At 35.8% G+C, this 17,960-nt stretch overlaps 1 protein-coding gene across 4 annotated transcripts in view; it reads left to right on the top strand.

Moving 5' to 3' along the window:
- The window catches only part of LOC125253381 (glucocorticoid receptor-like), a 73,201-nt gene that overhangs the window by 14,474 nt on the left and 40,767 nt on the right, over nucleotides 1-17,960 (top strand). For 3 of the 4 annotated variants that reach the window (XM_048167329.1, XM_048167327.1, XM_048167328.1), the window contains exon 3: nucleotides 11,974-12,060. The exons of the other annotated variant lie outside the window; for it this stretch is intronic. In XM_048167329.1, coding sequence (XP_048023286.1) covers nucleotides 11,974-12,060 — 87 coding nt within the window. The remainder of the gene's footprint in view (nucleotides 1-11,973; nucleotides 12,061-17,960) is intronic. 4 annotated transcript variants of the gene reach the window in all.

Here is a 17,960-nt window from a genome sequence, read left to right as displayed (position 1 = left end):
ATTTGAGGCATAGCATACTATGGTTAGTTTTTTTTAAAGCTCATATCTAGAGAGCGGTGTGTCTGGTGGCTAATATATTGCCATTATGATACACAGTGATAACATATACAATTATATATGTGTGTGTGTGTGTGTACAATTAAGTCAGAAGAATGTCTTTCCCTTATAAAGAAAATATCATAGTGGCAACAATTTAAAAAGAGCACACTTAACATTGTAATACTGTTATATTTAACACAGAAGATTGTTAGACTTCAGAACTTAAAAAGAGAAAACACTAAGAAAAAAACAAAATAATGAAAAGTCTTTATAACTTATTACCAACGTTTGAAATATGACTATTTTTTTATTATCTTTCTATCATTTAAATGGCAATGAAGCAACAACAATAAATAATAATAATATATCTAGTCATTGTTTTTGTATTAATAAACAAAAAACAAGCATTTGCCTTGTCCATCATGCATTTCCCTAATTTCACATTTTGAATATGACCTTCCAAGGCGGCCCTTTGAGCTCTTTTGGCATCTTTACTAGATAAAACCGCATGGTTATATGGTACTTAATTATGGCAAAGGTAATTCACAGAATCTGATTCTTCTTCTCAATGCTTGCTAGAAGCAGAACAAAAGCTAGAAGTAAAGCAAGATAGAGATAGCAACAGTTACTAAGGAGGGCAGGGCTTAGCAGAGGAGGACACATTATAAAGAGATGCTTTCCTTTCAGGGGGATTTGCAAAATCATTGGAACACTTTGCACAATGTGTTGCACAACCTTGAAAGAAATATTACACAGAATTATACTGGTTGAAAAATCTTTACTATCTACTTTGTTAGGAACACATAATGAATATTGAATTATTAAAGTCCCTGTAAAGTCATTTTAAAGTATGTATTCTGAGTTTGTCACACCACAGAAAAATTTGTTATTAACCAACCAGCCAAATTTGAATGATTAAAAAAAATCTGCAAGTAAATGAAATAAGTTATCAAAATCTCGAAAAAATAGGCAGCGCTCTCTGCTCTCAAACGCTGGGGGCGTGTCCGCTGTTGGCGCTGAAACAACACCCACTCGCGAGAGTGGGTGTTGTCGACTGACTTGAGTCTAATGAGTCAAACATACTGATGCATATAAACAAAAGAATCACTTTAGAGGGTTGCTAATTTTAGTAGTTACTGTGGACTACCTACTAATTATAACATAAGCACACACAGCAACTTACACTCATTGGTGGGCACGTACTGCCGACTGTTGTCGGGTCGACAAATGACGGCGCCGCGAGACGGGAGGATGAAGGCCGGGACGCGAGAGACTCTGTCCGGGTCCGTATCATATCATCGGTTGTCGGTGGGACGGAAGGAATTAAGGCCGAGGTCTGTTCAGTTACATTCACCAAAAACAGCGGATTATCTGTGAATCCCAGCTGTCTGATGAAAGTTTGTAAAACTATCCGGTGTAGAACGATCACTTTAGAGACAAAATTAATCCACCCCTTCATATCATCGTTTTAGGAAATATAAATAAGGAGACCGAGCTGTATTGTATATTATAACAACCATGTAATATGCATTTGCGTGAGGATGGCATTACTAGCTAAATGTGCAAAGGGCTGTATAACTGCAATGACACTCGAGATTGAGCGAGTGAACCGCTGTAGCGTTAAGGGCGGCGCCACGCTCGGTGCGTCATCGACAGTTATATAGTGTTAGGGGCGGGGCCATGCTCGGGGGCCCAAGTGCGTCATCAGACCCCCGTTTTAGCTCCGCCCAAAAAATCCTGAACAGAGACTTGGTGAAAAACTGTTTAACGCTCTAACTTCACAATTAAGCATTACACAATTCAAAGTCTTTGTAATGTGTTTCAGCAATACATTTGTAACATTTATAAAGTGTTTAGAAAGAATTCTCAGAATTGACTTTACAGGGACTTTAAATTGCAGAAACCTCTCTTAATAAGCAGCTAACGCAATCTATCTCTCTAATACAGAATGTTATTTCTCTTGTTCTCTATCCATTTGTCTTTCAGGCCTCTGCGCATTTTGTGGCCTCTTTCACATGTAATTATTGTCAAGGTTCTGTTCTGTCCTGGCAAAGGTGAATTAATGGATTTTTGCACTGCTACAGTGCTTTTTATGAACATCTCTGTCGTGTTCTTGACCTGTGACTGTAAAGAGCAACATTTAGCCCCTAATTACACTCCACTTAGCTTTGTTTTTCTCAGCGCTAAATGAGAGCTGTTTTTTCTCTGCAAAATTAGTTTTCCTCGTTTGGATCAAAAGTAGAAACTAAATTACCTGCATCAGAAAAACTACATATTTGACTGAAAAGAGAAAAGTAATATGACAATTTCTTTTTTTTTGCCTTAAAAAAAAAAAAAAAAATCCACTTTATGCAGCCACAAAGCTTATTTTGGCCTAGTGTGATATTATAATAATAATAATAATAATAATAATAATAATATTTTTAGCACAAATGACACAATTATACATGTGGGTCATTGACGAATAAGGTTCTTAAAAGTGTAAGAAAAAAAACATAATGGAGATGTAATAATACATTTTGAAGTTTTAATACATGTTAAGAAAGAGATTATGTGGTTTTTATAATCAATAAACACTGCTTTTGTCATTTTTTAATAGATGGTCAGAATTTGTCACCAAAAAAGTCATTTGGTTTAACCAAACTTTCGGTTTTACTGAATGACATTTTTGGTTATACCAAATGAATATATTTTGAAACAATGCTAACAGGCTGAGATCTCTCTAGCTAGTTAGTTAGCTTGCTAGCTATCTAGCAAAAGCACAATCAAACATTTTATATTTAGTTCAAGTTTTTAAAATATTACAACATTTTCCATGCTTTATAGCGGTTGTACCGAATGACCTGATGTTTCGGGACATGCGTATGAGCAAGTGAAAACATGATTTTTTCAAATAGTTAAGAGAGATTTAGTTACTTTGCTTCATGACCATGTGGTCCTTTTCAGGTGTCTGAATGATGTCACATCCTGTCACATGATATTGACCGCATGACTTGATCCAAAATGGTCCCTTTTATATTGGTTACTCCAAAAATGACATCAATGAAATTATTTTTTCCGGACATTCTTTCTCATAACAAAGCAATGACTTCTACACATAATTTGATACCCTTTTGCACTGTTTATATATGATGATATAAATTATTGCAAGAATAAAAAAAACAAAAAAAACAAATACATTTATTACATTTTAAGATATTTTAATCACAAATGAAATGGCTGTATTGGCCTTTGTATGGTTAACCAAATGACCTTTTGACACTTCAAAATCTTTAAAATAAATCTTTAAAAAATAAATCTTTAAAAAATAAATAAATAAATCTTTAAAAAAAGTATGTAATGTAGTTCAACTAGATCTCTTTTATTGAATCCAAAAGGTTTAATTATCCTTTTGGATTCAATAAAAGAGATCTAGTTGAACTACGTTACATACTTTGGATGTCATACACTATATTGCCAAAAGTTTTGGGACGCCTGCCTTTACGTTCACATGAACTTTAATGACATCCCATTCTTAATCCGTAGGGTTTAATATGGAGTTGGCCCACCCTTTGCAGCTATAACAGCCTCAACTCCTCTGGGAAGGCTTTCCACAAGGTTTAGGAGTGTGTTTATGGGAATTTTTGACCATTCTTCTAGAAGCTCATTTGTGAGGTCAGGCAGTGATGTTGGCAAGAAGGCCTGGCTCACAGTCTCCTCTCTAATTTATCCCAAAGGTGATCTATCGGGTTGAGGTCAGGACTCTGTGCAGGCAGTCAAGTTCCTCCACACCAAACTCACTCATCCATGTCTTTATGGACCTTGCTTTGTGCACTGGTGCGCAGTCATGTTGGAACAGGAAGGGGCCATCCCCAAACTGTTCCCACAAAGTTGGGAGCATGAAATTGTCCAAAATGTCTTGGTATGCTGAAGCATTAAGAGTTCCTTTCACTGGAACTAAGGGGCCAAGCCCAACCCCTGAAAAACAACCCCACACCATAATCCCCCTCCACCAAACTTTACACTTGACACAATGCAGTCAGGCAAGTACTGTTCTCCTGGCAACCGCTAAACCCAGACTCGTCCATCGGATTGCCAGAGAGAGAAGCGTGATTTGTCACTCCAGAGAACACGTATCCACTGCTCTAGAGTCCAGTGGCGGCGTGCTTTACACCACTGCATCCGACGCTTTGCATTGTACTTGGTGATGTAAGGCTTGGATGCAGCTGCTCGGCCATGGAAACCCATTCCATGAAGCTCTCTACGCACTGTTCTTGAGCTAATCTGAAGGCCACATGAAGTTTGGAGGTCTGTAGCTATTGACTCTGCAGAAAGTTGGCGACTTCTGCGCATGGTGTGCCTCAACATGCGCTGACCCCGCTCTGTGATTTTACGTGGCCTATCACTTGATGGCTGAGTTGCTGTTGTTCCCAATTGCTTCCACTTTGTTATGATACCACTAACAGTTGACCGTGGAATATTTAGTAGTGAGGAAATTTCACGAATGGACTTATTGCACAGGTGGCAACCTATCACTGTACCACGCTTGAATTCACTGAGCTCCTGAGAGCGAGAAGCAGTCTGCATGCCTAGGTGCTTGATTTATACACCTGTGACCATGGAAGTGATTGGAACACCTGAATTCAATGATTTGGAAGGGTGTCCCAATACTTTCGGCAATATAGTGTATCTTTCTTTTTAATTATTATTTAGGCTTTTAGACAAAAAAATGACCTGTCACGACGCCATTGACCCATTTCTTCTGTTGCACTGCAAAAATAATAATTTTCTTAATCAGCATTTTTGTCTTGTTTTTATTATTATTATTATTATTATTATTAAAATATTTAAACAACCTTAAAATAGAGCAATTGAGAAACAAAACTGTAATTTTTGGGGTAATTGTAAATGTAGTGCTTTTTAAAGAATATATTATTATTATTATTATTATTATTATTATTTTACCACATTGCCTGATTTGTGCTTGTTTAAAGCATAAAACTAATAAAGCTTTTGTTGAGAAATAATTTTCAACAAGGAAATAAGATAAATTTATGATAAAATATTTTTTTACACTTGAGTAGGCTACTGTGCTTCTCAAGTAAACCTGTCTTATTTAATGGATATCTATATTTTTATTTTTACAAAAAAAAAAAAAAAAAAAAAAAAAAAGACAAATTGCAAATTGAGAAAATAATGTGGATAATAAAAAAAAAAAATTTGATTAAATATTTGAAAAATATAAAATATATAAAATAATAAAAATTAAATATTTGAAAACCTGAAAACAGATCTATAAGCTGTAGAACTATAAGTGCAAGAGCACCAGTTACTGATTTTAATGCAGGTCTCCTCCACTGATGCATTGGTTGCCATGGTGAAGCTCAGGGTCTTGTGAATGTTCATGTTTACCTCTGATGACTTCCTGTCTGTTCTCAGCTTTTATGTGGTCATCACTCTAGCTGGTGTGAAACTCCCATGAATGCCACACTATCACCTCAGTCTGTTTCATACCACGATAAGCATCGACCGTATACGTGAGAGTCTTCTGTTTGATAATGGAGCTGGTGCAGTTTTTCTCGTCTTTGATGCAGAATTGATTTTTCTATTCATATTTCAGTTTTGTGAAACACACAGACATGCTGCATTGAAATTGTAACACCGTTTCTACACCAGACGCGACTTTTATCGCACCGCAACAGCTAAAAGCCGTCTCCACTGAACGCGACAAGACGACCATTGGAAATCACTTGGATTACGTCAGAAATAGAACAGGGAATCCGTTTACTGTCAGGAATGCGTCGCGCCACATCCAGCGTAGACAATATCATTGATTATAATGGGTTCTATTGTTTTTTGTCATGTTGCACCACTCGCATCCGGTGTAGACATGTTTAAGAACGCAAACCTTGAAATGCACATTATTTGATCTTATTTACATCACTAGTTCAGTGTTTGTTATTCTTAAGTTTGCTTAACTTTGATTTTTATATTCAGTTTTTGCTTTAGTTTCCGGTCGATTTGTTGAGTTTTTAAACAGGTATCCTCAAACATTCTCCCCATCCACCATTGGTTTGACAAACAAAGGAAGGATAAAAAAAATCATCTTAAATTGTGAAATTAAATAATGTGCCAACAGTTCCTTTTCCACCACTGGTGCAACCAAATAATCCGTTAATAAATAATCGGATTGACTGCTCAATCGGACTGAAAAACCTTTATCTAAACACCGTAATCGATCCGATTGACCCAAGGTTAGGGTTAGGGTTAGGGTTGAGCTCAATCCGAATGAAATTTCAATTGGATTGGAAGGGGTGGTTTATTCCTTTTCTAATCTGATCGAGAGGACATGTAAACACTTGATCGAATTGAAAAAGCTTGTGACATATAAACACACACATCAACCTGATCACTTTATTTTGCGTTCATGTAAACACTATGTTCAGATTCATTAATTAAATCAAAATGTGTTCATGTAAACATAGCCACTGTCTTGACTTCATTTCCCATTTCATAATTTATGTTTTTTTTTTTTTTTGCTGTATGGAAGGCAAATCAACTTCATGATATGACTAAATGTAATGCAATGGCAAAAACATTACATCAGATCTTCTGAAACCCCATTGTGTGCAAGCTGGAAAGTATTGCGCTATTTTTAAGTGTTTCGTGGTAGAGATTATTTCCTGTTGCTGCCTCTTTCTGTTGAAGATTTCATTGATCTTCATTAAAGGGGTCATGAACTGCATTTTTTTTTTTTTTTTTATAATGTTCTCTGAGGTCCACTTATATTTTTATATTTATTTCACTTATATTTTTCATCAAAAACATCCTAATGTAGAAGTAATAGGCTATTTTCTATCTTGTTTTTGACAAGACACACTGGGACATGCCACATTTAAGACTTGGAAGTAAACACCCACCGCTATGACTGGGTAACAGTTTTGTATATTAAAAAATATTTTCAAAGTCCTGGCCATTACATGTGTGGAATTGTTTTAAAACTTTCAGTGTTGAAAAATATCTTGTTACATGGTTGAAACAATTTGCCAACAATGTGAGGCATTTATGCATAATACAAGTCTTTGTTGTGGTGAATAAAGTGCAGTGTCGTGTATTAAATAAAATGAAACGTGTTGTAATGTCTTACTGATGAAAAAACGGAAGATGTCGCTCACTGAAGCTTTTATTCAGGATTACAGCGAATGGTCACATCTACATTTTTCAGTTGGCCTAATTGAATTTCTGTGTATCAATTGTGGCAACAGTCTGATTACATGGACTCAATCAGAAATAATATGTTGATTTAATGGAAAAATGTTTACCAAACATTTAATATTTGAAATATTTTAAATTGTAGTAGCAATTGTTTATTTCTCACTGTCCCAAAAGAAAAAAAATATGAAAAACATACATTAAACATACATTAAGCAAAATACAGAACACAGACAACAGGGTTGACATTCATCACATCTCTTTATTAACAAGTCAATTCCAACACAGGATATTTGGTGAAAATACCTCATTTTAAATAAGGAAAAACACTGAATACATTCAAGAAGTCTTCTGCATAATAGGATGTGGTGAAGAAGACCTTCAAAAGTGGCACTGCATACGTTAAAAATAAAAACTAACAAAAGTTCCCCTACATCACATCTGGCAAGTGACAGAACAGAAGTTACGAGGATGAGTCTTGTGTCAGTCGATGTAGATTTTGCTTTATCGTTTATTTTGTTGTATGTAAAACTATCCATCTTTCAGGACTGCTTAAAGTTACTGACATGAGCAAAAAAAAGAAAAAAGAATGGATTAATAAGAAAATTGGGTTGATTTCGGGTTGGCACTCCAACACCCCCAAAACACCCCCCAGACGTACAAATTCAGTGGAGAATTCGACCGCCCGATGGAGCAAATAGCATTGGGCTATTTTTTGATGACTTTTGACTGGCCATTGGGCTACTTTTGTTGTGCAGACCTGGCAACCCTAATCTTCAGCACCGGCTGGTTCGGCTCCGCTCGCTCTGCTGCGAATACGCATTTGAATTCTCCATACCAGCGGTTTTCCTCAGGCAAAATGGCTGCCGTCGCACCATCCAGGTGGATTCTGCACATTGGTGGTGGTTGAGGAGATTCCCCCTTCCATATGTAAAGCGCTTTGAGTACCCAGAAAAGCGCTATATAAATGCAACAAATTATTATTGTTTTGAAGTTGGAAATTTTGGTGGAATTGACTTCTACGTTGGGATTAAATCACTCGCATATGTGACTAAATTTCACTTCAGGTGACTAAATAATGCCCTTCATTAGTCGTCAGCTAATAATTAGTGATTGAGTTAGTAAAGAATAAGTTTAGCACAGATGTATTTTCACTGCGTTTTGTCCAATAACCTCTTTAGTTCGCCTACACACTAGAACACTTTGACAAGAAGGAATGCATAAGCTCATTTAGAACCATTCTAAATATAAATAAAACGGAAATACACAGAGTTGGACAACAGACAGCTGTGATTCTCAGTGTTCTCTGACACACTGTAAATTCAAATGTGCAGAGAGAGAAAGCAAGAAACTTACCAGGTAGAATTGATGCACTACATGTAAATGAGATTATATATATATATATACAGTACAGTCCAAAAGTTTGGAACCACTAAGATTTTTAATGTTTTTAAAAGAAGTTTCGTCTGCTCACCAAGGCTACATTTATTTAATTAAAAATACAGTAAAAACAGTTATATTGTGAAATATTATTACAATTTAAAATAACTGTTTTCTATTTGAATATATTTCACAAAGTAATTTATTCCTGTGATGCAAAGCTGAATTTTCAGCATCATTACTCCAGTCTTCAGTGTCACATGATCCTTCAGAAATCATTCTAATATGCTGATCTGCTGCTCAAGAAACATTTAATGTGTACACTTGTACAAAATATTTGTGTACAATATTTTTTTTCAGGATTATTTGATGAATAGAAAGTTCAAAAGAACAGTGTTTATCTGAAATCTAATCTTTTGTAACATTATAAATGTCTTTACTGCCACTTTTGATTGATTTAATGCATCCTTGCTGAATAAAAGTATTCATTTCTTTAATTTCTTTTCAAAAAAAAAAAAATAACAATTCTTACTGACCCCAAACTTTTGAACGGTAGTGTATAATGCTACAGAAGCTTTGTATTTCAGATAAATGCTGTTCTTTTGAACTTTCTATTCATCAAGGAATCCTGAAAAAAAAAAAAGTACACAACTGTTTTCAATATTGAAAATAATCATAAATGTTTACTGAGCAGCAAATCAGCATATTAGAATGATTTCTGAAGGATCATGTGACACTGAAGACTGGAGTAATGATGCTGAAAATTCAGCTTTGCATCACATGAATAAATTACTTTGTCAAATATATTGAAATAGTACACAGTTATTTTAAATTGTAATAATATTTCACAATATTACTGTTTTTTACTGTATTTTTAATTAAATAAATGTAGCCTTGGTGAGCAGACGAAACTTCTTTTAAAAACATTAAAAATCTTAGTGGTTCCAAACTTTTGGACTGTACTGTGTGTGTGTATGTATGTATGTATGTATGTGTATATATATATATATATATATATATATATATATATATATATATATATATATATATATATATATATATATATATATATATATAAATAAAATATTTCTTGTTAAAATGATGGACTTTGGAATGATCACCATCCAGTTTATTTTCAGCAATGCAGTGAACGCAGGCAACCTGATTAATAGTCATGAGCCCATCAGCTTGCCAGACCTTAGCACATTTAATATAATATATATTTGTGTTTGAAAGGTGAATGTCAGTCTGATGGGTTTTGAACGACATGAGGGTGAGTAAAAGATGACAGAATTTTTTGGGCGAACTAACTGTTTAAAACCACAACGTTATCCATTGGTGATCTGGGCACATTGGCATAACAAGCAGGAAGAAATATGAGAAATAAACGTAATCACAAATTGCTTTGTCACAGAGTATTGTAATCTGCCATGCCAACAAAGTACATTTATACTAACTGTTTTGCAAGCTTGTTCCAGAAGAATCTTTGACTCTTTTTTTTATCCTTTCGGTTTCATTTGAACATGCCGCCTCATGGGTAGAGATGGTGGGTGGATGTAAAGCATGCCATGCACGCATGAAGAGCGATGCATCCTCCACTGAGGTGACCTCTTTTCCATTTCCTCTCGCACTGACCTGTCACTTAAAATCCTTTTCATGACTGTTAGATCAAACAAAGACTTCAAACATTAAATGTTTCACTGAGGTGGAATGCTGCAATATTTCATTAATAGCATTTTGAGGTTTATCAGCGTGTTGTTGTGCCTGCACAAACACATGTTGACTACAGGTGTGTAAATGCTTCCAGCCACTTTCAGGGCAGCTGAGGACATAGACTTCCTGCATTTTACTGCCCTTCCTGAGGGCGTGCCAGGTGGGCTGCTTGGGACTGATGATGATGCTCGGGTTGTTTACAGCAGGCAAATCCTAACAAATAAAAAATGCTAATAAAAGACAAATGGTGGTGAAGAACCTTTTTCATTTGTGTCTTTCAAGTAAGAACCGGTACTTGTCCAGTTGTGGTATGAAAGTTGGAGTAGTCCGGGTTATTAGAGTTTTGAAAATTTTTTTTATTTTTTTATTTTTTGTTTTTGTTTTAAGTTTCTGTAGATCTGAAGGGTATTGCACAAAAGTAGAATTAAGAAAGCCAGGATAACAGAAAAAGCGTGGCTTGACCTAGTTTAATCAGTGCATTCTGGCTTAGTCCGTTGCACGTTTGCTGAAGCAGGATTAGTACGTGCAGCTATGTCAAGCCAGGTTTAGGTAGTTGGGATAAGTGCACGTTCATGGCATTCTTAAACAGACCACAGGATCGATCACAGAATCAATGATGCAAAAATGGATACAACCCGTGAGCAACAGCTTCTAATGGAAACATATGAAGAGGTGAAACATTTAATCAGTGTTGCCAACTACTTTTCAGAGGAAGTTGCTAAAGGCGAGTCGATTTGTTGCTAAAAGTTGCGTTTTTGCGTAGTATACACGTAAAAAAAAATGATTTTGTAATATATTCATTTAGATTTGTTCATAAAAAATAATATAAAAATACATTTTATTTGTAAAAGTAATACAAACAACATCTTTATGTTCAGATATTTGTATTTATAAATTCAACATTGAATTATTGAACAGTTACACATTTTTGAACAATTACATTTGATGTATTTTCTTATTAAATAGGAAAACTACAGATTAAGCAGTATTGATTAGTCGTGTGCTACACTTTAAGAAAATTCCGTAAAAATAGGGCACAATATGAAGGAATTATCCATATTAATTTTTCACAGGTGTTTTACTTGTGTTTTAAAGATTTTATGTGCTATAAAGTGTTATAAGGATTTTATTGTTCATGTCAATCACAGTACTGATTGCCTACACCAAACACTAAACCTACCCGTCACTGTAACCTTAACCAATGAATTGAGCTTCCTCTTTAACTTTGAAACAGTTAGAATTAATGCGTTTATGCCGGGGAAAAAAAAAAAAAAAAAAAAAAAACTTTCAATCTGGAACCTACATACTGAAATCCACCTAAACTTTACCGTTATGCCTGAAACCCACTCAAAACCTTTATGCTTGAAAACCCTTTTAATCGAGAACTTACATACTGAAACTCACCTAAAACCTACCCTTACGCTTTGAAACCCACTCAAAACCTACTCTTATGCCTAAAAACCCTTTCAATTAGAAACCTACATACAACAAATCAGGTTTCCGGGGTGGAACAAGGATGGGGAGGCTCAAGGTGACGTATTGGGTATGGGTGTGGCTCAAACTTTGTACGTGGGCGGGGTTGGATGTCCACCGCAGGATGCGGTGAGCTCTACTTGCAGAGCGTTGTTTCTCACATCCCCTCCTCCTCAGATTCGATGCTCACGCTGGTTGCCAGATTGAGGACACGCAACAGGAACGAGAGCAATTGACAATGGAAGGCGAGGAGATTTACACACTGTAAGTTGATGAGTTGATTTATCCGCACTTTAATATACTCCTGTTCATTGGGATTTTTAGCTTTTTAGGTCGAATAAAATCTGTGATCTCTGTGTTTTCTGCCAACTGGCAACCCAGTGTTTTGAAATACTGTTGGGTAAATTGGCAGTGGGCGGGATCACACAGACCAAAACTAAAACGGACCTTATGACACGGATCTATCTATCTGTCGGTCGGTCTGTCTGTCTGTTAATTTATAAATTAATTTCAAATGTGAGAATAGCATGTCATGCAGCAGAACAAAAATCCCTATGTCACCTAACAGGTGTCAGAAAAGTTGTGAAAAGTCTTCACACTCCTCCTCCATATCACTGTATTCTGCTCCTTTGTTTTCAAGCATTGTTGGCATTGAAAACTCTGGGCACTTGCTGGACCTTGTAGGCTTAGAGGCTTCTGAGCTGTTTTGTCTGTAAGATGCCACTCCCCTTTTGGGTGCACTTTATTTAACCATGGCAGGTGTCCAACAATTTATACATTGCAGACACTTCCTTTCAAGCATGTAATTGTTGCTAGGGATTTATGCTCTTCCTGATTTCTCAGTAGCAGCAGATTACACATTTTACAGTTTAAAGGTGATCTAAAGGTGTATCTCAGCTTAATTTGCAGAGACAAATATAAGTAATTCATTCGTAGGTTGATTCAGTAAAAAAAAAAAAAGTGCATATAAAAACTATATATACAGTATATACACACACACACCTGCAGCCACATGACAGAAGTGAGGGGCGGAGCTTATACAGTTAATGGGGTATATGTCAAACGTCACATGACCAAACCGGAAAACTGGGCTCATTGCATCAGTTTGTCAGAGAAATGAAAATTCTGTCAATTATTACTCACCCTCATGTCGTTCCACACCCGTAAGACCTTCGTTAATCTTCGGAACACAAATTAAGATATTTTATTTGAAATCCGATGGCTCCGTGAGGCCTGCATAGCCAGCAATGACATTTCCTCTCCCAAGATCCATAAAGGTACTATAAACATATTTAAATCAGTTCATGTGAGTACAGTTGTTCAATATTAATATTATAAAGCACTGAATACACTGATTCATTTGTGCTCCGAAGCTTCCTAAAGCAGTGTTTTGAAATCGGCCATCACTTTAATCGGTATTTTGTTTTTTTTGGCGCACCAAAAATATTCTCGTCACTTTATAATATTAATATTGAACCACTGTACTCACATGAACTGATTTAAATATGTTTTTAGTACATTAATGGATCTTGAGAGAGGAAATGTCATTGCTGGCTATGGAGGCCTCACTGAGCCATCGGATTTCATTAAAAATATCTTAATTTGTGAAGGTCTTACAGGTGTGGAACGACATGAGGGTGAGTAATAAATGACCGAATTTTCATTTTTGGGTGAACTAACCCTTTAGCAGTATGAACTGACAGCATATCTATGGACTTTTAAGGTAATCATCAGCAAAACTACCTAGTTCACATTGTTATAGGTGTTTTATTCTATTAAATATCTAAACGTTAGTGTGAATAAGAAAAATTAAAACTTTTAAATATCAATCTGCATATGTGGGGGACATCAGTTATGCTCATCTTGGCTCGTTCCTTTTAGGTTATCTTGAATAAACAGCTCATTTTTCATGAAGCACATACACATACAAAAGACCTAAACCAGAAGCGATCTAATCTGTTTTACAAAAAAACGGAAGTTAGATTGCACATAACCCCTATAGAGTTGAGCTACCTAAACACGTAATGTTCTTTTATTAAATATGAGCTGTTTTCACATGGATTTTGATTGGATCGATATTTAACAAAAATACTTTTAAATAAATACAAACACTATTTTGTTGTTAGTTCATACTGCATGCACGGATGTATCTCGATGAATCAAACATCAAATAAAGCAAAACAACAGGGCACAAAAATAGTGAAATAGTTCTCAGATGCCATGTTCGTTACAGCAGCATGATTTAAAAAGAACTGCTTTCTGTTCTTATTGGAATGAACTTTAATAATCTGACATTAATTGCAATCTTGAATCGATTCATTAGCAGAAGTTATTTCTCCACCACCTGCGCATGACGTCATTAACAACAGATAATGTTGAACCAATGTGGTTCAAACGCATGTTAGTAAAGTTTTAGGAAACAGTCTTAACTAGTTAATTTATCCACAATGCAGTGACTATGGTGGTTAATCAGTGGGTTACGTCATTGTGCAGGAAACACTCTCGCGCCGCACAGCAACAGTGACTCAACTAATGGTGTGAGTTTGTGTCTGTTGCTAAACCAATGGCAGATGGAATGTTTGGAAAACCTGTTTAAAATCTTTTGGAATTACGTTTGGAATAACAAACTTTCAGTTTTACCAATTCACTGAAATCTTCCAAAAGACATGTGTTTAACGTGTTTTTTGAAATAATTTATTTTTCTGTTCTTTTATCTCACACATTTGTTCTGCACAATTTGCTGTTCAGACTAGTATTTTCCTTGAATTGTTTACTAACATGACTGTTCTCTGAAAAAGTGTTTCTGCTCTCCACTCACCCTTTTTGTTTACCTAACCTAGATTGAAAGCTTTGAACATTGATTTGTTCTTTAGCTTAGGATTTGAAGAGCACCGCAGCATGTTTACTTTCTTTAATTTGTCCAAGCCAGAAACCAACAGCTACGGAAATCTCTGAAATAATAATAATAAAAGTGAACAGAAGTCTGAGCCGGGCTGCTTTAATTTGTCAGATGTGTACAAACAATGTGTTACCATTAGCTTCGCTGTAGCTGTAATGTTCCAAATGAAGGCTAATCGCATAAAACGGACAAGGAAATGGCAGCGTCCACTGACTCCGTAGCCATCCGTCTGCTTTAACTGTGAGGACGTGTCAGGTGTTAATCGAATTGGCTTATTTGCACCCAATCCATGAGTTCTTTTATTGCTGCCCTGTGGGACTGAAAAGCAGCATCATTTGAACATTCACCCTGCAAACTGGAATAATAGAAGTGTCACCGCAACCCACAGAAGTGTCCTTGAAAATGCCAGAGCTTTTTTTTTTCTTTTTAAATGGGGAATGTGAGAAAACGGGCATGTTTAGGAGCTCTGCTTTGCTAGGTATAACCTTGAGGTTTTAGAAAGCTCTTTGGGAGGTAAAATTCCATCAAGACTAGCTGTCGGCTGGCCCGTCGCGCTGCCCTTGGCCTGCCTCGTGCCGTACTGCAGATATTTGTGTCTGTGTCAAGACACTAAAATGGAAGCCGAAGCCATTTTACAAAGGAGCCATGTGCTGTCTTTGCCTCTTGTTTATCTCTTACGGTGTTCATTCATTTTATCGTTCTGACATGATTCTACAGATGTGCTGAATGATTGATGACTCACATGGAACTGTGGACTTTCTATAGTGATAGCGGTGCAGTGCAGTGACAGGCTAATGATGACATAAGCACAGGCCCACTGCTGTATTCAACATGCTGCTTGGCTATAAAAGTGCAGTAAATCTTCCATGTTTAAATGTGTAAAGCATAGTATTTTAACCTTTCGATGACTAGGTTTTTCAGAGAAGTGTGCTGCTTATTAATTTTGGCACAGTATTTTCTAAAAATGAAAATTTAAAGTGTATTTTTCAGATGAAGATTCAAATACGGCACTTAGAAATGGCACAGTGGATTAAACTAAATTAACTCCAAATTGTCAAAAACTCTGGGTTTGGGCAAATGAAATATGCATATTTTATATCTATACCTGATTATATATAAGTGCGGACTCATGAAAAATTATTGGAGTATGTTTTACAAGAAAATAGCATTTTACTCTTTTCTACATTGCATATGTATGATTCACTTTGATGAGAGCATGACTGTTCACTTAATGTAGATCTTTCACGTAGCATTACATATGCAAAGGACACTATGCCGCCATTGCTTTAAGACATTGATGCATCTATGGTAGGTCTAAAATAGTTTAGCAAGTGCAAGGTCAGATGGTACTCAGTGATGAGTCCAAATTATATTCATGAACATAAAGGCTGTGAAGGAAACAGAAAGCTCATTCTTCAGCGTTCCAGACATAAATTGGATGCACAAAAGGGACACTGTGGGATTGTTGTCATGCCCTCCGCATTTAAATTCTTTTAAATTCTCGATCAAGAGTTGTGGAAATCTAATGGACACATTTATTAAACTTACTTGCAGTGTAAAAAATAAAAAGTAATGTATTAAGTGGTAGTAGGTGTGTATTATGTAAATGTGTGAAATAATGCTAGGAACTTCAAATGAGGCATTTCAGGCAGGTGTTTTCTTTTGGAGAGATCATGAAATGGACTTTGTGCTTTGTAACTTTGCAGATCGATTGCATTCACAGATACCTACATTGCATACTAAAAGAAAGGTAAAGTCCAAAAAATCATAATAACCATACTTGATTATCTAGTTGGTCTAAAAGGGTCTTATGGAAGTTTGTTTCCACCACTGAAGAAAAAATAAATTAGGTAATTGTGACTTTTTATCTCACAATTCTGAGGAAAAAAACATCAGAATTGCGAGATAATTCTGATAATTCTGATTCTGATATGAACTCACAATTCTGAGAAAAAAGTCCCCTCAGAAATGGACTTTGTAACTGCAAGTTTATATCTTACAAATCTGAGAAAAAAGATTTGCAATTTTATTTATTTATTTTTTGCTTTTTTTTTTTTTTTTTTTTTTTTTTTTTTTGCATATTCTACGGAGCCCCGCACATGACATGCAAGAAAAAAAATAATAAATCATGCGCACGATTTACTAATTCGTTCTCTCGATTTACTAATTTGTGCGCACGATATAGTAATTTGTTCCCTCGATTTACTAAATTGTGCGCAAGTTTTAGTAAATCGAGAGAACGAAATAGTAAATCGTGCGCACGATTTAGCCTACTATTTTTTTTCCTGCATGTCATGTCCGGGGCTTTGTAGTATTCATCCAAAGAAAAGAAAAAAGTACTCTTCGGGTTAGTTTGAGTGATCCTGTAAATCTCAGCGCATACCTTTTAAAAAGCCTTAACAAGTGTAAACAAGTTGATTCATGTTTAAAATAACCCCGCAAGTTAATTCATTTTTTCAAAACTCACCTGATCTTCCAAAAACAATGATGGCCATTGTTTTAGGACATCAGCCAAAAGAGGTTCTTCATCACAACTATCTCCTTAAACTATCTTCTTTAAAACTCTTATTCCCTTTGGCAAGCCGTAACATCATAAGAGAAGAGGAATCTGGAAAGTAGAGGACCAATGAGAATTTTCACGCTAACAGTCACTTGGTTTGAGCTGTTGGATGGGGATGATATACTGGCAGTGTCTAAAGAGGAAATGGAGACCTCTGATTCTGATTCTTTAGTTACTGTCTGGAGTATCTTGAGCACTGCTCTATTTGGTGGAAGCTCTGTTATATTGTTCAGATTACGAAGGTTACGAAGGATCATTTATGAACTCACATTGTATCAGAAAGTCATCATTGATTTCGAGCCTTTATTGAAGAATTCTTTTCAAGTGTTCGACTGAAGTGCACTCTAAAAAATGCTGGGTTAAAAAAACCCAAGCTGGGTAAAATATGGACAAACCCAGCAGGTTGGGTTAAAAGGTACCTTTTAGGCCGTCTTTCACAAGATGTAATATAAGTCTCAGGTCTGGTCAAGTTTCAGCTTAAAATACCCCAAAAATTTGCTCCTATTTGGGGGTGAGCAAAAACATGCCTTTTACTATATTACTATATTGCTGGCTAAAAAGATAAATCCAAATTTGTTTGAAAAAAAAAATGGCTGGGTAAAAACAACCCAATCCCTGGTTTTGTCCATATTTAACCCAGCAGTTTTTAGAGTGTGAGTTTTCAAAATATTCAACCTCCTAATATTATCAGGGGCCAACACAACA

The sequence above is a fragment of the Megalobrama amblycephala genome, linkage group LG18, assembly GCF_018812025.1.
Source record: "Megalobrama amblycephala isolate DHTTF-2021 linkage group LG18, ASM1881202v1, whole genome shotgun sequence".
Lineage (NCBI taxonomy): Eukaryota > Metazoa > Chordata > Actinopteri > Cypriniformes > Xenocyprididae > Megalobrama > Megalobrama amblycephala.
Note: the sequence above shows the minus strand (reverse complement) of the source record. Positions and strands in the feature narration are given on the sequence as shown.